Raw genomic sequence first — 25006 nt, forward strand, 5'->3', positions numbered from 1 at the left:
CTCATTAGCTCTCACGTTCGCCACTCGTGCTCACGCGCACTCACACTTGCACTCACTCTCATACTCGCGCTCACCCCTTGCTGTCACCACTTGTGCTCGCGCTCACCACTCGTCACCGCTAACACGCGAGTGTGCGCAGCAGTCCTTCCATGAGTCGTGACATGGAAAACTATCAGTGTATTACAGCGTTAGAAGTCCATCCGAATCATATTCCTATATAAATGTCACCGTGGAGGTGATTCCATAGTGCCCCATAGCAGGAGTGCAGTGGCGACATATTCCCGAAGCTAAGCAATCTCGCCATTAACGACTGTCATAGCGAGCGGCTGCTGTGACGAATAGCCAACGGCGAGTACAAGCGCAAGAGCGGAGCTCACCGCGGTAAGTCCCACAAATCGTGCGAGTACAGTGAGTGCACTCGTAAGTGGTGAGCAGGGCTCGGCACTCACGAGTGGCAAGTGGGGCTACCATTGGCGAGTGCTGGGTGCACTCGAACTCCTGAGTGGTGAGCAGGGCTCGCGGCAAGTAGCGCTCGCACTCACTCGCAGTCGCACTCTCCAGTGCAAAACGATGCTGAGGCTCACTCGCCTCTCACTCGTCAGTTGTGAGTTTGAGATGTGTGAGTGCACTCATGAGTGAGCCTGCTGACCTATGCCAGCAGCTATGCCTGACTCTACCATCTTTGTTTTGAGGCCTGTGGTGTCCGTGTAACTTTTGAATCCAGATTATGTTCCTGAAGGCATTAGCACCCCTAAAACTTCCCTTCTGACAGTTCTACCCCATAGCTGCTACACAATTCCTTCAAGTTTTATCTTTGGGCTTATATATGTGTAGCTGGTAACATGACCTCGTAGGCAACGTGCAACGCATTTGCCATGAAAAGAAAATGGCTTTGTACACACACAGAGCACGTGTAAAATGTAGCGTGGTGTCAAAATATTAAACGAAAGCATGATGAGTAAGCAATCTTTGCCTCTGCTTAACCTTTCTCTGTGGTGTTGGCAAACTCGCACAACAAAGCAAGTTGCACAATGAATGCATTACATGGTAAGGGGACACTGAAATATTTCGTAAACATTGTAGGAATACATGCGCAAATTAATGTTTGGAGTGCTTAGGTCAATGTTTCGACCACTTTGGGTGCATTTACGTGCCTTTATTTAGTATATTCCAGAGGTTGCAGCAATGGCAGGAGGGAGTTCTGGGTGATCCGTATGCTCAGGTGACGAGAGGGGAGCCTGCATGATGCAACTTCACCAGGTTGGTGCTTCTCTTAAGGGGGCACATGGGTCTTTGATCAAAAACTTTATTTTTACAGTTATTATGATAAACATTGGGGGGCATATGTAGTTTTTCATTCTGATTGTAGATATAAAATTTGTTTTTGAGTAAAATGATTATATTCAAATTTATTTGGATTTTTATATTCAATTTTTTGACAGCCTTTGTAAAGAAACTGCTGGAGGGATGCAGCTGAACAAGGTACCAGTGAACTGTGCCCAAATCAAAGAATGCAATAAGACTAACATTATCGTTCTATCTGGTCTGTAGCAGAAGTTACGACCATTTGAAGTTTGGGCCTGGAAGGCAAAACTGGTTTTTCTGGTTGCCACCTTTCAAGCCCGAACATCAAATTGTTGTAACTTCTGCTACAGACCAGATAGAACGATAATGTTAGTCTTATTGCATTCTTTGATTTGGGCACAGTTCACTGGTACCTTGTTCAGCTGCATCCCTCCAGCAGTTTCTTTACAAAGGCTGTCAAAAAATTGAATATAAAAATCCAAATAAATTTGAATATAATCATTTTACTCAAAAACAAATTTTATATCTATATCAGAATGAAAAACTACATGTGCCCTCCAATTTTCATCATCATAACTGCAAAAATAAACTTTTTTGGTTTAAGACCAGTGAGCCCCCTTAAAGCTTGTTGCGCAAGTGCGTGAACCTTGTCATTGCCCAAAATGTCTGCATGGGCCGGGATCCAGAAAAAAAAATCCCCCCACCTCCCCGAAGGGGATCGTGCGGAAATGCGAATGCATTGGGTGCACCGATGAGTGCGGTGCGAGTAATTATTATTAATAGCGTACTTAATGAAGAATCGCTATCAAGGTGCCAGGTGCGCGCTCCACTGCATTATATAGATTCCGAGCGCAGCGAGCGGAGAGAGGGTACGCGGAGAGGAGAGAGAGCCCGCCGAGCCCTGCGATGCGAGCGCCCTCACACGCCCGAGCGCGCTCCTCCTCTCCACTCACTCTCCGCTACTCCGCCCGAGCTCCGCGATGCGAACGCCCTCACACGCCCGAGCGCACTCCTCCTCTCCCCTTGCCCTCCGCTACTCCCGCCTGAGCTAGCACCTGCTCCGGTTGCTAGGCGCGCCACAGCTGTTGCTAGGGGCGAGGAGGAGCGCGGAGAGATAACACCTGCGGGCGCACGCCGACGGAGCACGACAACCCCCGACTAAGAAATGCATTCGCATTTAAAAAGGTTGCAAGACGTTCACAGGCTTGCAGCATGCTGACTCGGTGCCGGATAACTATGATGACCACTGAAGTTTCGTGCGGTCGTTTGAGCCAACACAGAACATTGATCGATCACAGAAACTTGTCTTGCATTTCTTGCCATCGAACAGCCCATTGAACTTCTATTAGCTTGGCCAATTCAGGTACTATATTGTGTTGTCGTGAAGATGTACTTTTTTCCTGGCATTTTTCATCCTGGGAAAGAAGGATCTTTTGGCGCAGTTAGTTTATATACTATACATATAACCGTGATTTTTTTTCCCTTCCTTTTTCTTTTCTTTTTATGGTTCCGTTGCACCAACAGCCAATAGTCCAAGCAGTGCCATCGTCATATTACTAAATAATATTCACAAATGGTTTGTGAATACGGAGGTTCATGGCTCGCCTCGTCAGGTTACTCATCACATGCCTTGTCGCTTTACTGTCGGTTGTTTCATTGAACTCCCCATAACAAACTCTCCTATGCTTCCTGGAAAAGAACTCTTGCTAGAACTCCGGCTAGAACTCTTCATGCTAGTATCTTCATTACTTTTCTCATCAAACTATTCCAAAATGTGCTTGCACCTACCTACTTCCAAACTGCAAGCCTTCACGGACTTCCTGTAAGCAAATATTTGCATAATTAAAGGAGCAAAAAGCAAAAGTTTTAACATGAAGCATTCTTTTCGTGGCAGTGGTGTACATTTACACTGCAGCTGGAGCATAAGGGGAGGGAAAGCAGAGGTGGGGGAGAGAGAGAGAGAGAGAGAGAGAGAGAGAGAGAGAGAGAGAGAGAGAGAGAGAGAGAGAGAGAGAGAGAGAGAGAGAGAGAGAGAGAGAGAGAGAGAGAGAGAGAGAGAGAGAGAGAGAGAGACTGGTGGAAAGTGGAGGGAGGTGGGCTGGAATATTTTGGAAAAGTTTGGCGCAACATGTTATTCTCATTCTTCGAGAGGCAAGTGGAGAGAGAGGAGGTTAAACCTGCTTGACTAAATAAAATCCAGGCTCGGCGAGGTGCACACGAGACAAGCATTTCGGAACAAAATGCGAAATGACAAGCGGAAATGCACGCCCAACGTTTCATGTCTCAAGCAATTGCTTGGCAGTTTGCGCAAGTTTGTTCGACCAGAACATTGGCTTTTCAGTCTGACTAACAATCCTGCCAATTTTAACATAAACTTCAAACAGGCCATATTTTTAGAAAAACAGACGAAAAGGTGTTTATATATGTTTGACCCTACTTGTTAGCTGCTCCCCGTACTTCCTCATGACGTCACAGGGACCAGCTTGTTTGATTAGAGGCCATTGACAAAAGCTGGCACCAATAAACATTATTACGTAGTCGTATTAGTGCCTATGGTTCTATTTGACCATGCTGCTTTAGTGGTATCATGTCACTTACCCTTTAGTATCTCTGGTATGTGTTCCTGCCTGTTGGCGTACGCATGTGGTGAGGTGTTTGTGCATTTCATCGTCAGCACGAGAGCACTCAGTTCCGGGCAAAGTGCACTGAGCCATATGAGGCGAGGACTGGACTGGGAAGGCGTTTTTTTTTTTTTTAGTGGTTGGGCGGCAGTGCACCGGGGTCTTGGGCCACGTGCTACAGCTCCCGATGGGGTCAGCAGGGGTCGTACTTTTGGTCCAGGGCTCCAACGGCCTCTGCTGCTTTGCATGCCCGCTGAATCAGACCGATCTGGTCTTCACAGCAGTTGCTGGCCAGCAGTGCCTCCCATTGCTCCACATTTAGGGTTTCTACAAACCGGGCACCTGACGATTACAATATCGAAGAACCCATGCCAGTCCTCCTCGGAATACTCAGCCACATTGGCATTTTACAGGGGTATCAGGAAAAGATACTCTCTGCCACACGAATCCCTCACGAGGGCAGAGGCCACCGACTGGAGACAGCTGCAGATTCCCACTCGATACGCAGGCGCATGTCCATTGTGTCATCAAAAACCCACCGTCTACCGAACCACGTGGGAATGCCAATGGCTGTCCTCAAAATGAGGCGAGGCAAAAGTGGGCAGTATGTTGGTTTTGTGCCTACACGAAGGTGATAGGGGCACCATATTGTCGTTGGAGCAGAGGAGCTCAAATACGACAAACGCAGCAGGGCGCTAATGCTGCACGACTGCTGGTGCACTTTGTTACGCAGCTGGGTGGCCAATGTGGCTTGACCAGCTGCTACCATAACTGTACTCGGTTTAGTGGACTATTTGGGCAGCTGCGACAAAGTGAGGCTAACGCACAGCGTGCAGTGCATAGGTGGAGCACGCGCAGCCGAGGAGAAAACATCATGGAATGCGTGCAGTAGCAGCTGAAAGGACATATCGCAGCAGAATAAAGCATATTTCCATGAAGACCTCGAGCCCAGAACAATGTTAGGTTACCTTTTAGGCAAGATGACTCGGTTCACGTGAGAATTGAAGCCATTGAGGGGCTATTGTCAGACATTGTTTAGTGCCACAACATGGTAATTGCAGCTATAAGGAGTCTGCATTACCCAGCTTGCAAGCTAGACCAAGAGAACCAAAGCCACAATCCACCCCATGGTGTGACAAGGGAACTGCTGAGCATTCGATGGCTCACTAAGAGGTAACAAGGATGTGTTTGGAGGCAGGCGAAGTCAATAAACCAAAGTCAAAATGTGAAACAGTCACTAGAGAGGGTGTTCCATGCTTGGGTGGAGACGGTGGAGAGGAGAAAAAAATTGTCTCCAATCCACGCTGTGAAGGTGGTTGGAAAGCAAAGCTTTAAACGACACCTACAATAGGTAATTGCCCATGCGACGTCACTTGAATTCACAAACGTGGCTCTACAAAGAGTGAAACCAGAAAGTCTGCCAGCCGTTTCCTGTAATGCGTGGGGCGACGTCCTAAACGCAGCAGCAGCGTTGGTCACGGCCGTGCTAGAGCAGCGGACGGCGCCGCTGTATCCCAGCCGTGCGTTGGCAGAAAGAAAACGGAGAGGAGCGCGTTTCGAAGGGTGAGACAGCGGAACCTAGCCATCCTGATGTGCTAGCTCAGGCCTACATCACCGTGCACACAAGCGTAGACACTGAAACAATTCGGCATGTGAGCTTAGTGATTCCCATTTATACTGATTTAAACTAGCTAGTTTCGTAAGTTTGAGAATTGCAAGAAAGCTGAGAAAACTTTTATAATCTCTATTTATCAGGACCAGTTGCTCCTTCCGCCTTTTGTAATACCTCTTAAAACACAACTGAATTGGTATTCATCAGTTTAGAAAACGGTGTCCCATTTGTGGCAAGCAGTGCGCAAAAGGTAGCGTTTCTCTAGCGACCTGCATGTGGTCTCTACAATTTGTTTCCCCACCCTGAAAACCAACCCTTAATCATTGCAGTATGACCATTTAATTCCGTTGGGCCCGGGTTACCCAGGAGGTGCTGTCAAACAAGTTAATCAAGCCGTGCAAATGAAGCGTGGAATGGACGCGAAGCTGCGCCGAAACCGGCCCAAAACAACCGTTGCTAAAGCAGACGACAAAGCCGTACCGCCGACGCACTCGCCGGCGCCCAGGCTCCGCGCGGGAAACGCTGGGTAAATTCGCCGCGCCATCTACAGTGTCCTCCGTGAGTGAAACGCTACCCCCCCCCCCCCCCCCCTTCGCCGTCGGCACCAACGTTACTAGAATAACGTTGGTCGGCACCTCCGCCCCGTTAGAGTTTCTTGTCCCGCACGCCACGAAAGAACCGTTGGCTGGTGGAGGTGGAAAGCTTTGCTTTAAATGGCGTATATTGCCCCTCGAAGGATGTCTTCCCAGCAATGCAATCGTGTTTTGGGAGTGAAGCCGACTTTCAAGAGATCGGTGTAGGCTTGGTCTTTGTAAGCTGGATTTTCCACATTTTGCGTTGCGCGGTAAGAGGTGAGGGCGGCAAGAGGCGCGAACGCGGTGGAATTTGTGGGGAGTGTGTGGCAGCTTTCACACAGTGGAATGCCGCAGTGGAATGGGCCTTTGGCCTTTCCAGCACACCCCAGCCCTCCTGGGTTGAAATAAAGTATTGTTATTGTTATTGTTATTGTTACTTATGGTGAATTTATGATGTGCACAGGATCATCATCATCGTTTAGACTGTCAGAATAGCGGCGCCTTTGACAACGCTAGTTCCGACGTCAAAACGCATTAGTCAATCTACCGCCTGCTACCGCCGCGACAGACTTATTTACAGCGATATATCCGGCGATTCAGCTTTACGTCAAGTGAGATGTAACCAAAAACGCTGAACAACAGATATAGCCGAATCGCCCAGGCCATTGCTTGTGTAGCTGTGTTGCGACGTTAATAAATCTTTGCTCCGGCCATTTGTGGAGCCGAGGTGCGTAAATTCATCCGCCAGTCTCGTGCCATAATCGCCGCATTTGGGCGCGCGCGATGTTTAGAACGCGCACCTAGATGCCTTGTGTCAAGCTCTGTGTTAACATTTTTCGTTACATATTTGGCTTTGAAGACATGAGTGACCGGGCCTTTGAAAACGACCTAACTGATTATAGCCCCGACAAATCGGACGTGGTGGTTTCGGATGGCAAGGTGCGTATGTCCTCGCGTTTCTCGTTCAGTCGAGACTGTAGCAGCGTACTACTCTCTGCACGTCGAGTCCGAGATTCCGTGTCTTGCACTGTGGCTCGTTGTTTAAACCCGCATACTTACTACCGATTACAAAGGGGAACAGCGCAACACAAACTAAACACATGAAGAAAGTGACAACCACGAGCGAAACACTTTCGTCATGTTTCGTCTGTGTGGCGCTGTTCCCCTCTTTGTAATTATGAAATTATGCACCAACTCGCCCAAGCCTTCACCATTACTACCGATGTCCTGTGGCCAGTATTTTTACCCAGCCAAATTCCGAAATCATGAGGTAAAAGTCATAGTAGCCTTGTACTGCCCCATCAAAAATGCAACTTCTCGGTACAATACGCATTCGTCTCATAATTAAGCGTGGGCCCGTACGGAACTCATAATTACGTGCGTTGTTACAGAAGGTTAATTTTTTTTTGTACAAGATAACAACGGGTGCGTTTCAATTCAGTGGACGCAAGACTTCGAAGGAGAGATTCGAAAGAACGTGTCTCACCTCTTGCGGGAATTGGAGCGCAACCTTGCAAAGCGAACCGACTGGGCAGACTCGTCCGTCTACACAGGCACCACAGGTTTGTATTGTTGAGTGACTATTGATTCTATTAGTCGCTGTGAAGTCGCAGTTGAATCTACCAAAATTTTTAGAAACAGAACACGTGGGGACATCTGAAGTTGCTATCCGAACCCAATTATCTCTCACAGCTGAGCCCGCTGGTGTTGTCATGGGTTGTGAAATCGACTACAAAGGCATGCATTTTCTTCTAATGTGCCGCTCAGTTCAAATGAGCTGCAGCTGCCGTGGATGTTGGCAGAAGCAACGCGTTGTGCTAGTGAACACAATGAGGTGTCATGTCATACTTGGTTGGCTTGTTTTAGTACGCACTCAGTGTATACAGGGTGTTGCGACGATAACTGGAACACTTTAAAAATTTTTCCTGAGCGATCCGCCGCTCTGTTCGCGCTCAAACTTCAGACAAAGGTCGCATTTTGTGGTCTATTTTGTTTGACACCGGGAACAACAACGGTACTTACCTGTGTATTCTGAAAATAAATAAAAACGATTTTCGCCTATGGGAAAATGGCCGCTGATTTGGACGTGCGAGCCAGTGCAAGTTGATGTTGGAACGACGGAACCACCTGCAGAGTGAAACGCATGTTTGGGATTCACGTACGGAGCCAAATGGTGCAGCAGACGATCAGAAAATGCACCTAGAAATGAGCTAACAGACGATCAGAAAACCCGGTTTTCGGGCTCGCACGTCCAAATCGCCGCCTATTTTCCATAGGCGAAAATCGTTTTTATTTATTTTCAGAATAAACAGGTAACTACCGTTGTTGTTCCCGATGTCAAACAAAATAGACCACAAAATGCGACCTTTGTGTGAAGTTTGAGCGTGAACAGAGCGGCGGATCGCTCAGGAAAAATTTTTAAAGTGTTCCAGTTATCGTCGCAACACACTGTATGTCAATCTTGCCAAGTTTTGTGCGCCAGTTAATCTAATGCTTGCGTGTAGTTCGTTTCATAAAAAATACAGACACTGTCAGCCGTTCCTTAGATGCTGCTCCATCTGGTATAAGGTGAGAGAGAAAGGGAATTAACTTTATTTTCCCCATCTGTTGTGACTGTGGTCACTCCGGACTTGTGGGGGGTGCCCTAATCCAGGACTCTCGAGCTGTAGCCGGCCATCTGTTCCCTATTCTGCTACCGAAGCTGGGAGCGTTGTCATAACCATTGTACTGAAAATTATGTATACAAGCTTGGAGGACGGGGCTGCTGTATGCATAATGCTGAGTGTAGCCTTATCACTTTCATCACTTTCACCTCATGTGGGGTGAAAGTGTGCAAATCATGTGTGTGCAAACTTGTGTGCATACTTGTGCACACAATGTGCACTTGTGCAATGTGTGTGCATACTTGTGTGCAAATCATGTGGTCGATATTAACAAGATATACACAAGCAAGTCCAATACTGGCGGACAGAGAAGGGGCGAGTGGAGCCCTGTGGCCTGAAGGAAGGACGAGCGGGACAATTTGTTGTTGCTCCCCTGTGGGTGCAGGCGTGGCGCTGATGTACCTGCGCCTATCAGAGGTGCTGGAAGATGCGTCATACCTACAGAAGGCACTGCCGTACGTCGAGAGGCAGCTGGGACAATTGAAGGAGCGTCGCTTCTCCTTCCTGTGTGGCGACCCGGGGCCCCTGGCCGTGGGAGCTGACCTCTACCACCGTCTTGGAAGGGCCGAGGACTCGCACAAGCTCGTCAAGAGGTCACTCCACAAAGCTCTTTCTTTCCTTTCCTTTTCTTTCTTTCTTTTTCTTTCCTTTTTTTTTTTGTTATGTCAATAGCATTTCTCAGGCTCAAAGGACCATGGCTAAGCTGGCGATTTTCATGCTTTCATAATATCCCTTCCCAACTTATTTATCCAGCATTGCCACTATTGATGGACCATGTGGTGTCCAAACCTGGACTTGTTGCTTCTGCAGGTCATCTGTCACCTTCGTAGTGGCAGATATGCTGTTTTCCTGATTTCTTTTCAAGTGCAAAAAAAAGAAAATCTTTTTTCTTTTTTCTTTATACTATCAATGTAGTGTTTATAGCTTTACGTTGGACAATGACAGCAGATGCAGGTGGCAAGGCAAATTAGGGGGGAAGCTTGGGCTCCATGGGGAGAAAGACTGTCTTGATAACGTGAAAGATGTGACATTTCTCAGGTCAAACCTTTGCAAGCCATGAAAGAGCGTGTTGCCTTCACGTGTGAAAATTTGTGTAGTAATTGGAGCACGTGCAGCGGTCCAGTTGCTAACTCTTTGTGCATGCTTTCTTTTGTTCTCTTGTCCTGTTGTGTGTCACGCCAGCAGGCCTTGTTGCCAGTCTTGATGCGGTTGCCTTGGAATGCAGGCTGGTGCACCTCAGCAAGTACGTCCTGCCATCTACGGCCGATATCCCCGACGAGTTGCTGTACGGCAGGGTGGGCTACCTGTTTGCTCTGCTGTACGTTCGCAAGCACGTTTCATCCACTGCCATTGATGATGGCCTCATCAGGAATGTGAGTTTGTGTTTGCACTCCCGGTTCAATAAGCTGCAAGTACAGTCAAATCTCGTTACCACGAACCCCACATTAATGAATTTATCACATTTACGAACATGTTCATCTATACAGTTGAACCTCGTTATAAGAGACATGGATTTAAGAGACAAATGGGTATAAGAGACGCTATTCACCCGCATGGTTGGCTGCCCTACCTTTCCCATTGAATTGACCTCTTTTATAACAGACATTGGATGTAGAAGACAGTTGGTTATAAGGGACAAGTCATCCTTGAACTTTAATCAATAATCTCGCTTGTAACAGACATTTTAACTTCAGATGCAGTGCCACCAGTCACTAATTGCAGTTGCTTCCATTGTGGAAACACAGGTGGATGACAGATGCCTGCAGTCGCTATTTATTATAACTTCAGCAAACACACAGTAGTTCAGTCAGCTATGAAATGACGATGAGAAGCCCTGCCAATAGAAATGCAACTTACAGAAGTGGTTGAAGCTTACTGCCATCCATTGGAGCGCGACCGCACATGCGGGCTCTCTCACTCGCGTAGCTCCCAATCAAGAAGCATCGCAGATGTTGAGTCCTGCAAGCGTAATGAATAGCCTGAGCATGCAGCAGAAAAAGCTGCGCGCTCTGGCTATTCATCAGGCTTGTGAACTCAACATCTACGATTCATCTTCCACAAACAGTGAAAGGAAAGAAAGCTTATAGAATCGGTTGTAAAAAACAGTGTAAATACTGTCATGAAGCAAACAAAGATTCAGAACTTTCATGAATTCTAGGAGCCAAACATAAATTAGAATGAATCTTTTGCAACATGCTGTAGCGTTCTTTTGAGCTTTTTTTTTTAATCAGACGGTGCCCACATTGAACTACTAAGTGAAAACATGGTCCCCTGCTTATAAGTGACATCTCGTATAAGAGACAGAAACTGCTCCCCGGTACGTGTCTCTTATGAAGGGGTTCAACTGTATTACGATAGATTGCACTCGAGCTATTTTTTATGCAGTGTATAAACGTGTTTATGTATTGCCTCCTGATTATGTTTATTGCCTCCTGTATTGCCTCCTGATTAAGTTTATGTATTGCCTCCTGATATGCAGGCTTTTGTTTTGTTTTGGCACTGTGTTGTCTTTATCCCATTTTCCATCGCTGTATGAATGTCGTTGGAGCAACTGAATCCAACTGTCGTGCTCTTCCAGTTCCCTTACATTACCCCTGCTTTTCAGCTGCTGGAGAGATTGGGATTAAGGCAGTCAACAATTGCGCTGAAGCCTTGTAGACTTTCATGCTGCTATGTAATGGGAACTCTTGGCTGAATTTCTTTGTCACACGTACATGCAAGTTCTTTATCAGGCAGAGGCACAAATAAGTGGGAAAACCTCAGTGGGCCAGCTGCTGTGTCACCTTGCAATGGCGCGCACAGGTGGCACAGGCGGTGCTGTCATCGGGCCAGGATCTCTCGGCCAGTGAGAAGAGCAGGAGCCCACTGATGTACCAGTGGCACGACTCCCACTACCTGGGTGCTGCACACGGGCTCGCCGGCATTTTCTACATGCTGCTGCAGGCAAGGCTGCTTCTTGTGCAACGTGGTGTGCTCCTGGTATTTTGGCAGGAATGCATTTACCCCTAAGACAATGTGCTTGCTTGTTCAGCACATGGCCATTGTGGGCCTCACTTCACTGATGTCAATAAGAGCTCACTGATGTGTGAGGTCCCGATCCTGCTGCTGGAAATGAGGCAGGTGATTTAACTCGCTTTATTGGCGATGCCACTTCTCATGCCCTCTTGAGGAGCGAGTTCAAGATCATCTTTCTCAGTAGATTGAATCAAATTATCTTTCATCATCAGATATTATGTTACCATAGCAATGGAAGGCGTTCCTGCCCCTTGCATTAGCAAGGAGTGAAAAAAGGGGCATTGGGTATGGCAGAATCATACAGATATCGTCTCTCTTCTCTCCGAAGGAACCATATCCTTCGTCTACTCCTGCTTTAGGGAAGAGTGGCTTGCGGAGGAGTGCGTGTTTGTGTGGAGGTAGAATGAGGAGGCGTGTATTCGTTTGCGCAACTATCAATGCATGCATCACGTTTATTTGTTACTCCTTTGCAATTCCTAGCAGAAGAGTAGTAACCAACTGCCTTTCTCTTCTTTTTTCATCATTTTATTATTATTGTTTTTTTTTTTTTTTCAGATTGGGAGGCCTGTGCACTAGAATAAAACACTTCGTATGGTTTAGCACAGACGTAGTGATGCGTTGTGTTGTTTTTGTTCAGCTGCGCCTGGCGTGCACACTGCAATGGGTTGTTATTTTGACATGAAATTCGAGCGTACATTACCCCACGTTCTCTTGATGCATGCACTCCTTCCTTTTGCTGCACAGCATATGTAATGGTGGTAGGGGAGAGTTTGAAAGGAGGGGAAAAAAAGATAAAAGTTACAAGGAAACGGCGAAATGAACTCATTTTGGTTTTTCTTCTGTGGCATTACAAATTGCTGATTGTCGTGGTGAGAGTGAACATTGAATCCATGTAAGCTTTAGTGTGGAGCTTGCAACAGAAAAATAATACCAGTCAGTGTTCATCATTCGATGATTTTTTTCTGAACTGCCTGTCAAATATTGTTGCAGTGTAGGCCATTTATAACAGAGCCGCTTATAGCATGAGACCGGATATAACACGGGTTTTCATGGCCACCGGTAGGCCTCACATAGAACTCAATGCATAAGTGCACTGCTTATAATCCGCTTGCCCAAAGCGCAATACCATTTATAGTGCAGTTTTTTGGCGGGTCTGCTGATCAACCGGTGCAGCTGAGGCATTGTTTTAGGGTTGCAAAAAAGAAAGAAAACAAACAGCTTCAGCCATCCAGTGCAGCGTGTGCTCCCTTCTCTCCTAAAACTTACACACAGAAAAAAAAAAAAGATGCACCCTTTAGTTCACATGTTCCATTTACACTCGTGCGATAACCACTCCTGACCTTGCTTTAGGCACAACTCTGACAATAGCGAGCCCCCCCCCCCCCCTCCCTTCCCCACTCCCTCTCCCTGAGCAAGATAGGTTGTCGCGATTAGAACATTGTGCAGATCAGTGACCACCCTTTTTCTTTCCAAACTTCTGGAGATAGTGAGCCGAGCCGCGACGTCGGAGGTTTCCACTACCGATACTATGTGCTGATAAACAACCGGCTTCAACATTGCGATCACATGGTGTTGATTAAAAAAAAAATAAGCCGGCTTGCCTTTTTATCGCATTGTCTCGCTGGCATAAGTCAAGCTGCTTCCCCCTCTGCAGCATCCGTTATTCTAAACACAAACTCAACGTATAAAGTCGCGCTCATGGTTTTGCCATGCAGCAGCATCTCATGCAGAACAAAAAAGACGGAATAAAGACCATACCTCTGTTTTTAGGTCGCATTAATTTGTCTGATGATAAACAAATAAAGATTGCAAGGTAGCTTATGGTATGTTTGAATTCACGCATGTTTTGTTCATAACGCGGTACCACTTATAGTGCAAATTTTCGCGGCTCCCACGACATACGTTATGAGTGGTCTACACTGTATTTCTCATAGAACACCAAGAGGCACCAAACATGCTGATAAGCTACCTATCTTGGTGGGCATTCTGTTTTTCCCGCTTAGCCACTACTTAACAAGTTTTGCCTGCGAGCTAAAAAGGCTATCACGAAAGGGGAAATAGGGCAATTTGGGGTCGGAAGTGTTTGTTTCTATAAAACTAAGAGCAGCACTCCAACGTAAGGGGCCATCTCTGAATTGTGCGTGTGGAATTGCGTGTTGCTGGCCTGTAGCAACACAATGCCTTGTGGCTTGCCCCTACTGCTCCGTCAGGTGCGGTCCCAGCTGAGTGAGGCCGAACTGAGCCGCCTGGTGAGGCCCAGCATTGACTGGCTGGCCTCACTGCAGTACCCGTCGGGCAACTACCCCTCCTCGCTTGGCTCCACCACGGACAAGCTGGTCCACTGGTGCCACGGGGCACCCGGCACCATCCACTTGCTGCTGCTGGCATTCCGGGTGGGTGGCTTTATGTGGAAAAGTGGAGTTGGCTGTGTGAAGTTTGCTGCTTCGTAGCTTGCGGTCATGTGATGCCATTCACACTGCGCATGCAGAGGCAAAGTGCAGTTGGCTAGGTATGTGAAGTTTGCTGCTTCGTAGCTTGTGGTCATGTGATGTCATTCACACTGCGCATGCAGGCAGGCAAGTGTGGAATCATTTGCCACCGAACATTATGACGAACAAGATCACTGGTGACCACCAGTACAAAAAAGAAACTGACAAGGGCAGGGCGTTGGGGCACAGGGATGCCACTTTGACGGAAGAACAGGCAACAGTGCTAGAGAATAGTAAGGGGCAACGAGGGAGGAATGAGCGACTGTAGGTAGGTGGGGTGTGCTAAGGCCCCAGAGTGCTATGACCCTGTGCGCGACGGCGCCAGCAGAACAGCTTGTCGGCTGACGTGGCCTGAAAGGTTGGTGGGCCGGGCCAGGGAGCTGTTACTGGGAGCCTAGGGAGGAGTCGCAGTAGTTCAAGATGGCCAGGTCACGATCGCGTAGCTTTTAATGTGCAGAGGTGAACTCAGGGGGAAGAATTGCTCAACTTTTTAGTGGCTAGTTGCGTTGCCAACGGGTTTGCTGAAGCAGTGATGCCCATCAAATTAGTGTGTCAGTACTACCTAAGTTTCATTGAATGAGTACCAGGCAGTGCCTACAGGCAAGGCAAGGTACAGTTATGAGCAGAAGATGCTGATTATGGGATTTTCAGTTGCGGGAGATTTCTCATCCCCATTAAACATGGAAAAAGTTGTGCGCATGTGAGTGGCTGTTCAACAAGACCAACCCCTGCAGTGCTCTCAGGGCCTCGGGTGTGCGCTGTGCAGGTGTTCCAAGACCGCCAGTACCTGGAGCGGGCCAAGAAGTGCGCCGAGGTGATCTGGAGCCGGGGGCTTCTCAAGAAGGGCTACGGCATCTGCCACGGCACGGCTGGCAACGGCTACGCCTTCCTGCGCATGTACCAGGTGACGCGGGACAGCAAGTACCTGCACAGGGCTGCCAAGGTGAGCCGCCACGGACAGCTTGCTTGCAGCCACAAACGATGGCACCTGAGGTTCACTGAGAGACCTGGAGGAGATAACCGAAACACCGTAGTACTATTACAGTCCTATTAGAATGATGACACTTAAATTTCAGTGAGGCAACTGGAGATAACCAAAACACAATAGCAGTGGCCGTTATGTATAGACATGTTGTGACAGGCTTTCATGGCCTACCTGCAATAAGCAGAATTGCCTGTAGTGTCGCCAGTGTGCTTGCCAACCTGTCTTGTCAAAATAGCAAGCCTGTTCTGGAGTTTCTTTTCCACTGGTCTCAGGCTCGCATCATCTGTACCTCTGACTTGTAAAGGTGTATGAAAGGCTAGCATTCATGTTAGACCACAGACACCAGCTAGTAGCTGGAAATTTAGGAGTGGAGCTGTCGTATCATCCACCCTTCAATACGTTTCTAGATGGGACAAGGTGCTGATCTTGAGCCCTTATAATCGGCTTCCAGAAAATGATCTGGTAATGATACCCTCCCCTGATGTTGGGTACCTTCTTTTTCTCGCCATTTGCTATGAATGAGCTGTTCCTTAAAATTTCTCAAGTCAACTCCACAGTCAGTTTAGTGAAACTGCACCTAAATACAGTGGGCAAATCAGTGCCATTGTTCTGTACACTGAACTTTTCATTCTTGCTGAAAATTGCATGCAATGTGTTCCTCCTACTTGATCTGTTAAACTGCCCGATCTTTGGCGTGCACTCAATGCTTTCCATTTTCACTGCTTTTCCCAATGCAGTTCTGCGAGTGGTGCTTTGACTACGGACAACATGGATGCCGCATAGCAGATCGACCCTTCTCGCTCTTCGAAGGTGAGATGGTGGCTTCCTCCTAGTGAGTCAAGTGCAAGCTCTGTCCTGTGTTCTTTGGCAGGCATGGCTGGCACTATCTACTTCATGGCGGAGATGCTGGACCCAGAGAAGTCTGCCTTCCCTGCTTTCCAGCTTTGCTGAAGATGACCACAAGAAAAAATACCACTTGTCATCAAAGCCTCAAACTTTTTTTTTTTTTTTTTGCACTGTGCACATAAGAGCTTTGTAGATATCCGGTCTCCTTGTCTGCTGTTGGCTGGAAGCCATTACAAAATGTGGTGCCAATTGTTCCTTTTCAAAGTGCATCGTAGCAATGGCTAGCCACCGCCTCTTTCATTTCAGCACTGTACTTCCAAAATAAATGTTCCTACATACCACTCCCATTCCTGGGCCTCTCCTATGTTACTTGCTTAAAGTTAGATCAAATTTGTCAGGCTATCCTTTGTCTGCCTAAAACGCGATGTTTAGCAGCTACAAGCACTGGCAGCTATGTGCATGTCCACTGTCTTTGTTTAGAGGCTTTTGGTGTCTATGCAACTCTTGCATGCCGATTATGTTCCCAAATGCATTAGCACACCTATAACTTCTCATTCTGCCAGTTCTACACCGTAGCTGCTACGCAATTCCTTGTGATTTTATCTTGGGGCTTATATATACACATCTGGTAACATGACCTCACAGGCAACGTACTATGCACTTACTAAGAAAAAGAAAATGACTTTGTAAATGAATTGAGCCTATGTGAAATGGGGCATGGAGTGAAAATGTGTAACAAGAGAATGATGAGTAAGCAATCTTTGTCTCTGCATAACCTTTCTTTGTGATTTTGGCGAATTCACACAGCAAAGCAAGCTACTCAATGAATGCTGTACATGTTAAAGGGACACTAAAGCGATTTGTGAACATTGTGGGATTGTGTGAGCTAATTAATCTCTGGAGTCTTTAGGCCAATGTTTTGACCACTCTGGGGGCATTTGTGTGACTTTATTTAGTACAAAAAAATGAAGGACGCGTCTTACACTAACGCGTCTTACGCTAACTTCAAGTCTTACACTAACGCGTAAGACTTGAAGGTAGCGAAGCTGTATGCAACCTTCACAAGCGTCACGAAGCTTTAGGTCCTCGATTGCAGGTGATTTGCTTCTTCTCCGCTGCCGCAATGGCCTTTACTCCATCATTGTTGCTATAAGTGTGAGCTTCCTTCATTTTTTTTAAGTGATAATCATTGGACATCAGCTTGGAGGAGCGTATGCTGATGTGTCTTTCTCGTTTCGAGGAAGAGTTGCCGCGATAATGGCAAATGCTGGAGTTTTTTTTTTTTGTCCAATTTTGGCCAATCTCTCTATGTGGGTATGTTTTACAAATGTGCGCCGGGGACGCTGGGCGGTCATCACGAGACATGAACGCTGAGCATTTTCTTGATTTTTTTTAACTGCCGGGCGGTCGTTCTAAGGCACACGCTCACGTGCGTGCACTTGGTGCTGTCCTCTCTGCAAATTCTCCTTGCCAATTTCCTACGATGTTTTGTGTGACGCTTGCTCTTGTGGCTTGGCTTGACTGCTCCTGCTGGACAGGCTTGCCGACCCTCCGACCGATTCAGTCGGCTGGCCGCTGGCGGTTCATCGCATTTCATTCGCTCACTTAAAACTGAGCCCTGACAAGGTTTGTGCCCAGAAAAATGTGGCTTTATTTTGTTAGTTTGGAGACTGGTTCTACTTTTGTAAAGTCAATGAGGTCAAAATAGCTCCACACTAACGCACATGCAAACCGTATAGTATTGGCTTACAAAGCTTCGCTGACTTCACTTCACTGGCGCTGTAAGCTGCATATATTGCTACGCTATAGAACATCTAAGGCCAAATTAAAGGCGGCAGAAGAATTGGTGAAGTTAAAATAGGTAACTTGAAATTAAAATCAACTAAGACTTCTATTGCGAACCGTAAAACCAAGGTACGGGAAGTACATTTTTGTGGAGTGAACTAGCAGAACTAGCACACCGCACATCTGCAATTGCCTTTGCTGCCTGAAAGAAAACATTCGCATCTTGCCAGACATTTGTCGGGGGCTGGGGGGAAGCTTACTGCTCAAGCTTTCCACTATACAAGAAATGCTCATCTTAGCAGCTTGTAATGCTGCAGTCGAAGAAATAAACAGCAAAGCATGTTGGAGTAGGCCTTTGGGAAGTGTGTATATCTGTTACAGTGGAACCCTGATAATACGACTTTCAAGGGATCGCGAAAGCGTTGTATGACCAGGGGGGTAAATGCTGGCTTAGTAGACAGTCTCACGCGACAGGTGGGCTAAGAGCTTATTTAAACTACTATATTTAGTGCATTCTCGCGTAATTTGTGTATCTTCAGCTAAAATACAATGTTTCTAAAAAAACCGGAAACACCAATATTGCGCCCCCTTCCCCTCTACGGCGTCTACGCTAGCCCACCAGCCCTGCACCTCGCATGCGCGCGAGATAAGCTGGGAAGGCCGACACAGCCACACAACCGGGCAAACTGAAAGGAGTAAAGGTGAGAGTGTGAAACTGCCAAGCAAAACAAACGATAGTATGAGGCCGTGATGGAAAAAAGGCGGGAAAAAAAAGAACAGAGTGACAGTGCGGCTTTGAAAGACACTGATAAGCAGGGAGAGGGGGAGAGAGCATCTTTATAAAAAGAAGAAACTTGGATCAAGCGGGTGAGGAAAGTGGGTGTATCTGTTCTCACGTTCGTTGGCTCGATTGGAGCTTCAGATTTGCCAGCCACCTAGACTTCAACTTTTCGCGGTTGGCACGTTGGCATTCTGCTGCCGCGTGGGGCTGTCGACCGTACCCGCCTGCTTGCTTGCATCTGTTCACCAAGTGGTCTGGCTCACCTGCAGACCTTTGCACATCAGGCAGAGTCAAACGGGGGCTAAGAATAAAAAAATGTCGGGGCGAGGCGGTAGAGTGGTTTAAGAGATAAAAAAAACGCCGGTTTGTCCCTGCCAGGGTCCATCGTGTGAAGTGGGCCGCATGCACCCGAGCGTTGTATAATCTAGGTTTTAGGGCACAGCCCTCTGGCAGCCGTTATCTGGGCTTCGTGGTGTAGGCATCCTTGTTCTGAGTGACCGGACGCAGCAGTGACGGCAGAAAGAAAACTGAGAGGAGCGTCTAGTGAAGGGTGAGGAGGAGGGCGGCATGCATGGCTCTGGCGTTACCGCTCTCACTGCCTCCCCCTCACTCTGGTTTCATGCATCGCCGCACAAGGAGCGCCCTCCCTGCACATCCACCTCCCCAAATACTGTTTTGTTCATTGCTAATCCAAACCACGTGGCCTTTGCGCGGGAGGTTCAAATATGATTTGCAACAACACTCTGGCCGGCGGCGGCGATGCACTGCGAGATAACAGCAGAGTAGCAAGTGCAGCCGTGCGTTCGCTGATCACGCAATTACTTCCTGAAATGCAGCAGATAAGCGCCGTGATCGAGAAGACTGCAGGTCCCGTTGCGCCCAAATTTCGCATTAGGGAATATAGTAATTGTCAATGCAGTTTTTAATGCGTTGTTTCTATGAAGAGTTTTCTGAGACCGTGGTGATCCGTCGTAAGAGGCGGGTTGCTGCAAGACCAGGGGACATTATTGGGGTTCCACGGTATTTCTCTTAAAAGTTGCGTATATTTTTGTAGCCTAGTGGACCAGCCTGCAAAAGGAACCACAGTGAGCCCACCACAACACCAGGAAACAAACAGCCGCTGCCCGTAAGCCTCCAAGGGAAAAGGAAACTACACCAGCGATACCGGGCGCAGTAAAACGGTCAGGTAGACACCCCCTTCACCCTTTTCCACCATGGTGGCCACTCCCCGGAATTCACTTAATTAGTGTTTCAAGTCTAATTTTCGCAAAGCGCATGTGTTGGACAGTCTTAAAAACCACAATATCAACATCGCCTTCCTACAGGAAACTAAAACTGCTACCCTGGCCAATGCAGAAAAACTTCATTGATTGCTTGGCAACGAATATTAGTGTTTTTGTACCGTAGAGGGCATTTGAGCCCCCCGTTCAGCCATTCGCATAAAGAAGCAAGATCTTGTCAAAATTGTTCACTGTGAACTGGCGAGAAACGGCTGCTTTTGCATGGTTGATGCGATCGTGGGAGGGAGCTCATCCGTTTCCTGTGCACTTGCACCCCCAGCGATTCCCCTGTCCTTGCCGAGGAACGCATCCTTTTAGAAATGTCCCACAGTCTCATCGATGTCGGGGGGAACAGCCAGGGAAATTCCACGAGGACGTACAAATCGTGAAGCAAGAGTTAAGGAACGAGCTGGAGTGGCACTACTGAGGAGCCCTGGTCCGTAGTCAAGGAAATGCAGGTTGAGCACGAGGCACAACCAGCAAAACTTTTTCGGTCCTTTGAGAGGGAGTGTGCTGCTCTTTAAGAGCACATTCGCCGTTACTATCCTGGCTCTTGCGTCTGAACCCTTACGGGTCACTTCCGGTATGGAGCATACCATCACACTGCAGCCCCTACTCTCACACAGTCCCTCGATCTAACGTACCACCACCTCACGTGAGCGGAAGCCTGCTCGTATTCCTGTACGAGCTTGAGTGCCCCTGCCACCGCCGCTCCCCTGTTGCACAATACCTTAACTGACTCTGGCACCCAAACTTTGACCATGAGGAGCGTCCTGACAGACAGACAACCTCAGACAAGTGAACAAAGCACTAAGTTTAAAATTCCTTTTATTTATTTGCAGGAGCTTTATGAGACGTGTGTTGTAAGGCAGCGGTCGGCAGGGGCAGAGGGCCGAGTTGCATGAAGCCAACTGGGCGGGGGCTGGATGGCAAATCGGTGCAGCACATCCTTCCTCTGCTAGCCCGTTGGTTACGCTCGTGAAAGAGGTTGATGGAGGTTTGTTATTTGGATAAACATAATGCAGCAGTTACACAGTATGTTTTACATAGATAGAAGCATACTACTTGGACAACAGAATGGGATTATGCTAGAGTGTTTTTTTCTCGTGCTTAGTGAACATCAACATTTATTTTTAATTTCTCGGGACTCTAGTCAGGTTTAGTTATGCAATGCATAAATTCTCTGTCTTATTAGTTTCTCTCTTTCTTAGTTTTTTTTTTTTTTTCATTTGTACATAGTCTCGTTTGGTGGAGAATGAAAATAACTTTTAACAGATTAGGTGCAAAAGGGACAATTTGGCCTGACTGTTATGGAGTTTAATCACGAACATTTTTAATTTGTCTTCAGTCGTTAAATGTAGCCATTTAAAGCACTGCTTATCTCTCACTTTCTCTTAGCTATTGTTTCAATTATGAAAACATGTATTGTCTAACTCATTGGAAAAGTTGTTGCCTCAGTATTGATCGAATGTTGAGCAAGAGCAATTCAATTTTTCTTTTCAAGAAGCAAAAAAAATTACGAACTAATGCTTTGACTCCAGCAGTCCGCTCCTAGACAGACTTGTGACTGCACCAAACCTTGTCTTTTGAAGCTCCAAAGCTGCTCCACAAGAGCATTATTCCTGCTCCCCGAGCTGCTCCAAAAAACTCAAGTTTGCTTCCACCCCTACTAACAGGTCCCCGTAGTGGTCCATGCATTTGACAACTTTTTTTGACTGATTGTCAGGTTTAACGCGTCGACGCAATGCAGGTGATGAGGTGTGCCGTACTGGAGGGCTCCGGATTAATTTTGACCACCTGGGGATCTTTAACGTGCGCCGATATCTCGTACACACGGGCATTTCAACAACATTTTTAAAAGCTCAACCAGTTTCAAGTATCCACGTGCAGTTCTTTGTGTGGCTCATAAAAGTTCTGTTTCAAAGCAAATGGTGTTTGAACATTACTGTACCTATACTGGCCACATTTGCGCTGCAAATCAGCTCGCACACGAGCAAGTGATATGTCCAGTAAGCTCCCCCTAATAGCATTTCGTGCTTGAAAAGACTCGGCATAATCGCGTAGTCTCTTTAAGGGCAACACCCACAAGAATGACGGCACTGAGGTGGGCTCTAAAAACAATTTGTTTTAATTTTGAAGTAAACTCTGTGAATCTTTTCAGACTTGCTCCTCTTTTCCCACTGATTTCAAATATGGCATTATTTTTTGAGTCAGTGAATTAGTTACTAAGGTATTTAGAGATAATTAGTCATTTTTGGAGGAACAATAGACAAAACAGTTCTAGTCATAAAAGTGTTATCTTTATATTTTCCTATACTATGAACCCTGGTGAGTGCAAAAGAGAATCAGTTTTTTGATGCACCACTTGGATCTAACTCTACAGCTCATAAACTTCGGTGTTTGAAATGGACATTCAAAATGGTTCCTTGCCACTGTTGCCACCAAAGTTTAATGAGCTGTAAAATTAGTTCCAAGCGGTGCATCAAAAAAGATTCTCTTATTTCACTCACCAGGGTTCATAGTATTGGAAAATATTAGTTTTATGACACTGTTTTGTCTATTGTTCCTCTAAAAATGACTAATTATCTTGGTAACTAATTGACTTACTCAAAAAATGCCATATTTGAAATCAGTGGGGAAAAAAGCACCAAGACTGACAAGTTTCACAGAGTTTACTTAACAAATAAAGGAAGCTGTTTTAAGAGCCACATTGTCCCCACTTAAAAAGCACAGGGCTTTCTTTGCAGGGCAGTGAAATAGATCACACACTGCACCTTGTGCACCCACTATGTGTGCCACGCGTTATTTCCCGAGCATTTGCAACCCCTGCAGCCAAGTGGGCGAGTCCTGGGCAGCCCTTGCAGCACTAGGCCGCTGACAAAAAAGGCACAACAACGCGGGTGTTCGTTTTTTAATAAACATAAACTTTGTCTTTAAATGCAAAGACATGACATAAATTACACAAAAACAGAGGCAGGGGCAGGCAATGGTGGAAAACAAGGGCTGCTTTCTATTACAAAGTTTGTGTGTATAAATACATGTTGACGCATGAAGTGAGATCATGGGACATCATAATGCCTTTGAGAGGGTTTGGCCTTGCCTCGATGCACAATTTCCGTGAGCAAATAAATCCCCATTCGCCTCGCAACGCAGCGATCTTCCTTTTGCCTTCACAGCCCACTGTCATATGCCTGGTGATGTCCGGCAGTGAAGTTAATGAACTGCGCCACACAGTGTCAATGCCTGTTGTAATGATACCATTTCTAAACGAGCAGTTGCTTAGAAAGCAACGCTACTGTGGCTCAAGTCAGCAGAGCTTGCATTCAGTGGCAGTGCACCCATTCTGGTGCGTGTGTACCACAATTAAATCGGTCCCGTCCAATGTCTCGCGAAAACGCTGTTCCGAAAGCGTGTGCAGTCTCGCATAGCCAGACCATCCAAAATTTGGCCGCAGTGGCGCAGCAAATGGTAGAAAGGATTGTTATCAAGCATGGGTGGCTATCACACTATGCACAGTATCAGCAAAACGTGCTTCGCACCTCCAATGATGATAAGTGGCAGTGTTCCAGAGAACAATCAAGGAAAAGGATGGCAGTGTTCCTAACAGATGTTCATAGATAAGGAGCATGCACAGAGCTGCTGCAACCATAAACCGTGCATGCTCGCATAAGGGCTGAACTCCGTGTCAAAATTTCCTACAGGTTTGGCGTTCACTGGCTAAATTCTCAAAGCATAACTATCCAATCCGCCCTGGTCCAGCAAAACCCTGCCAGTTGATAGCCCAATGATACGTGGCAATGTAATACATTGAATATATCCCCGAATGCCATTTCAGGCTTCGTGCTTTCAGACGAGCTTTTGAACGAGCCATGCGAGCGCAGCCCTCAGTCGAGCATGCTTGGTACTCCACGCCAGAAGTGACCAGGTGTACACAAAACAGGCAACCAACAAGCTCACTACATCCTGAACCTTGCTACATTGTGCTCTTTCTGGGGACTTAGAGACGGCACTGCCAACGCAGCCAGCCAAGCAAGTCCCTGCTCCCTCGGGGATCAGGGACCACAATGCCTATGTATATACACATGTATATGTATACTGCAGGAATCGTACACTCCTCTGCCGCTGCCTACACTAGCAAAGCCAGCGCTGGCACTCAAGCAGACGACGCTAGTGCCATATGCCAACTCGTGCATGTGCCTTCGAAAAGGGGTACATGTTAACCACACTAAACGCTACACTCGGGTACTCTTCTTCCACAGCAAAGCCAGTTCTTCACCCTTCTTTCCTCTTCACTGGTTTCAGAACGTCGCCTCCTGTCCGCTCAATGCATGCTTCGTGAGAAAACAAAACGAAGTAACACAAAACAAGGCCCCCCCTCTCGCCCCCACAAAAGAAACCTAAGTATGCAGAAAAACAAAATGTCCGCTGCTTCTGCATGGTCGGCAGCACTTGTCCATTCCCATCCCCCCTTCCCCCACACACACACCGCCAAGTCACTGTCCTGATGCTGGGCGCCTGCTATGTACACGTGCAGCCAGGCTGCCACTGAGGCATGGTGGGGGATCCACAAGAGGATGGGGGGGGAGGCCGTCTCCTCCTTCAGGCCAGCTGCTCCCCCCAGTGGGTGGCTGGCTGACTGGGTGACTGTTCCAGCAGTCGAGGTATGGTACACGGGCTCTCAGCCGACTGTCATGATGAGCTCGATGGCGCTTGTGCCTGGGTGAAGGACGGGGGGAAGGAACACAACAAGATTGGTCAGCCGAGAAGAACGATCATTTAGCTCTCCAAGGAGCTAAAACCACAATTATCGTGTAAATTGGAGAAGGTCCCCTTTTTTTCCCCGGAAAAAAGACCCAGCAAAAATGATCCAATGCCAATTCAGCTAAACCAATATGATATGCAATCCTGGATGAAAAAGGCGCTCCTCGCTTGGGCATTGCAAGTGCTCACTGGATAGTCCAGGAGTGCTACCAAGGCAACCTTCCTGGCATGATCAAGTTTCGTTGAAAGGGTAGTTGACTTGGGGACTCCCAAAGAGATCTCCTCCCT

The 25006-nt window shown here is 47.2% G+C and overlaps 2 protein-coding genes across 11 annotated transcripts in view; one reads left to right on the forward strand and one right to left on the reverse strand.

The window, feature by feature from the left end:
* The window catches only part of LOC144170075 (lanC-like protein 2), a 30471-nt gene extending 14013 nt beyond the window's left edge, over positions 1 to 16458 (forward strand). Inside the window, exons 1-10 of one of the 5 annotated variants that reach the window (XM_077699616.1) lie at positions 6196 to 6349; positions 6973 to 7052; positions 7555 to 7675; positions 9162 to 9369; positions 10002 to 10149; positions 11579 to 11719; positions 14002 to 14184; positions 15047 to 15223; positions 16003 to 16075; positions 16137 to 16458. In XM_077699616.1, the coding sequence (XP_077555742.1) occupies positions 6975 to 7052; positions 7555 to 7675; positions 9162 to 9369; positions 10002 to 10149; positions 11579 to 11719; positions 14002 to 14184; positions 15047 to 15223; positions 16003 to 16075; positions 16137 to 16216 (1209 nt within the window). In that variant the 5' untranslated portion in view covers positions 6196 to 6349; positions 6973 to 6974 and the 3' untranslated portion in view covers positions 16217 to 16458. Of the gene's footprint in view, positions 1 to 6195; positions 6350 to 6649; positions 7053 to 7554; positions 7676 to 9161; positions 9370 to 10001; positions 10150 to 11578; positions 11720 to 14001; positions 14185 to 15046; positions 15224 to 16002; positions 16076 to 16136 lie in introns of those variants that run through there. The other 4 variants (XM_077699614.1, XM_077699615.1, XM_077699613.1 and 1 more) reach the window with 4 other exon arrangements.
* A 6395-nt stretch (positions 16459 to 22853) lies between these two features.
* Utx (Utx histone demethylase) overlaps positions 22854 to 25006 on the reverse strand; it is a 105327-nt gene continuing 103174 nt past the window's right edge. For all 6 annotated transcript variants that reach the window (XM_077699621.1, XM_077699620.1, XM_077699619.1 and 3 more), the window contains one exon: positions 22854 to 24673. In XM_077699621.1, the coding sequence (XP_077555747.1) occupies positions 24647 to 24673 (27 nt within the window). In that variant the 3' untranslated portion in view covers positions 22854 to 24646. The remainder of the gene's footprint in view (positions 24674 to 25006) is intronic.

Source organism: Haemaphysalis longicornis, unplaced genomic scaffold (genome assembly GCF_048455015.1).
Source record: "Haemaphysalis longicornis isolate Haplotype H1 unplaced genomic scaffold, Haemaphysalis longicornis Haplotype H1 scaffold_2, whole genome shotgun sequence".
NCBI classification, from domain to species: domain Eukaryota; kingdom Metazoa; phylum Arthropoda; class Arachnida; order Ixodida; family Ixodidae; genus Haemaphysalis; species Haemaphysalis longicornis.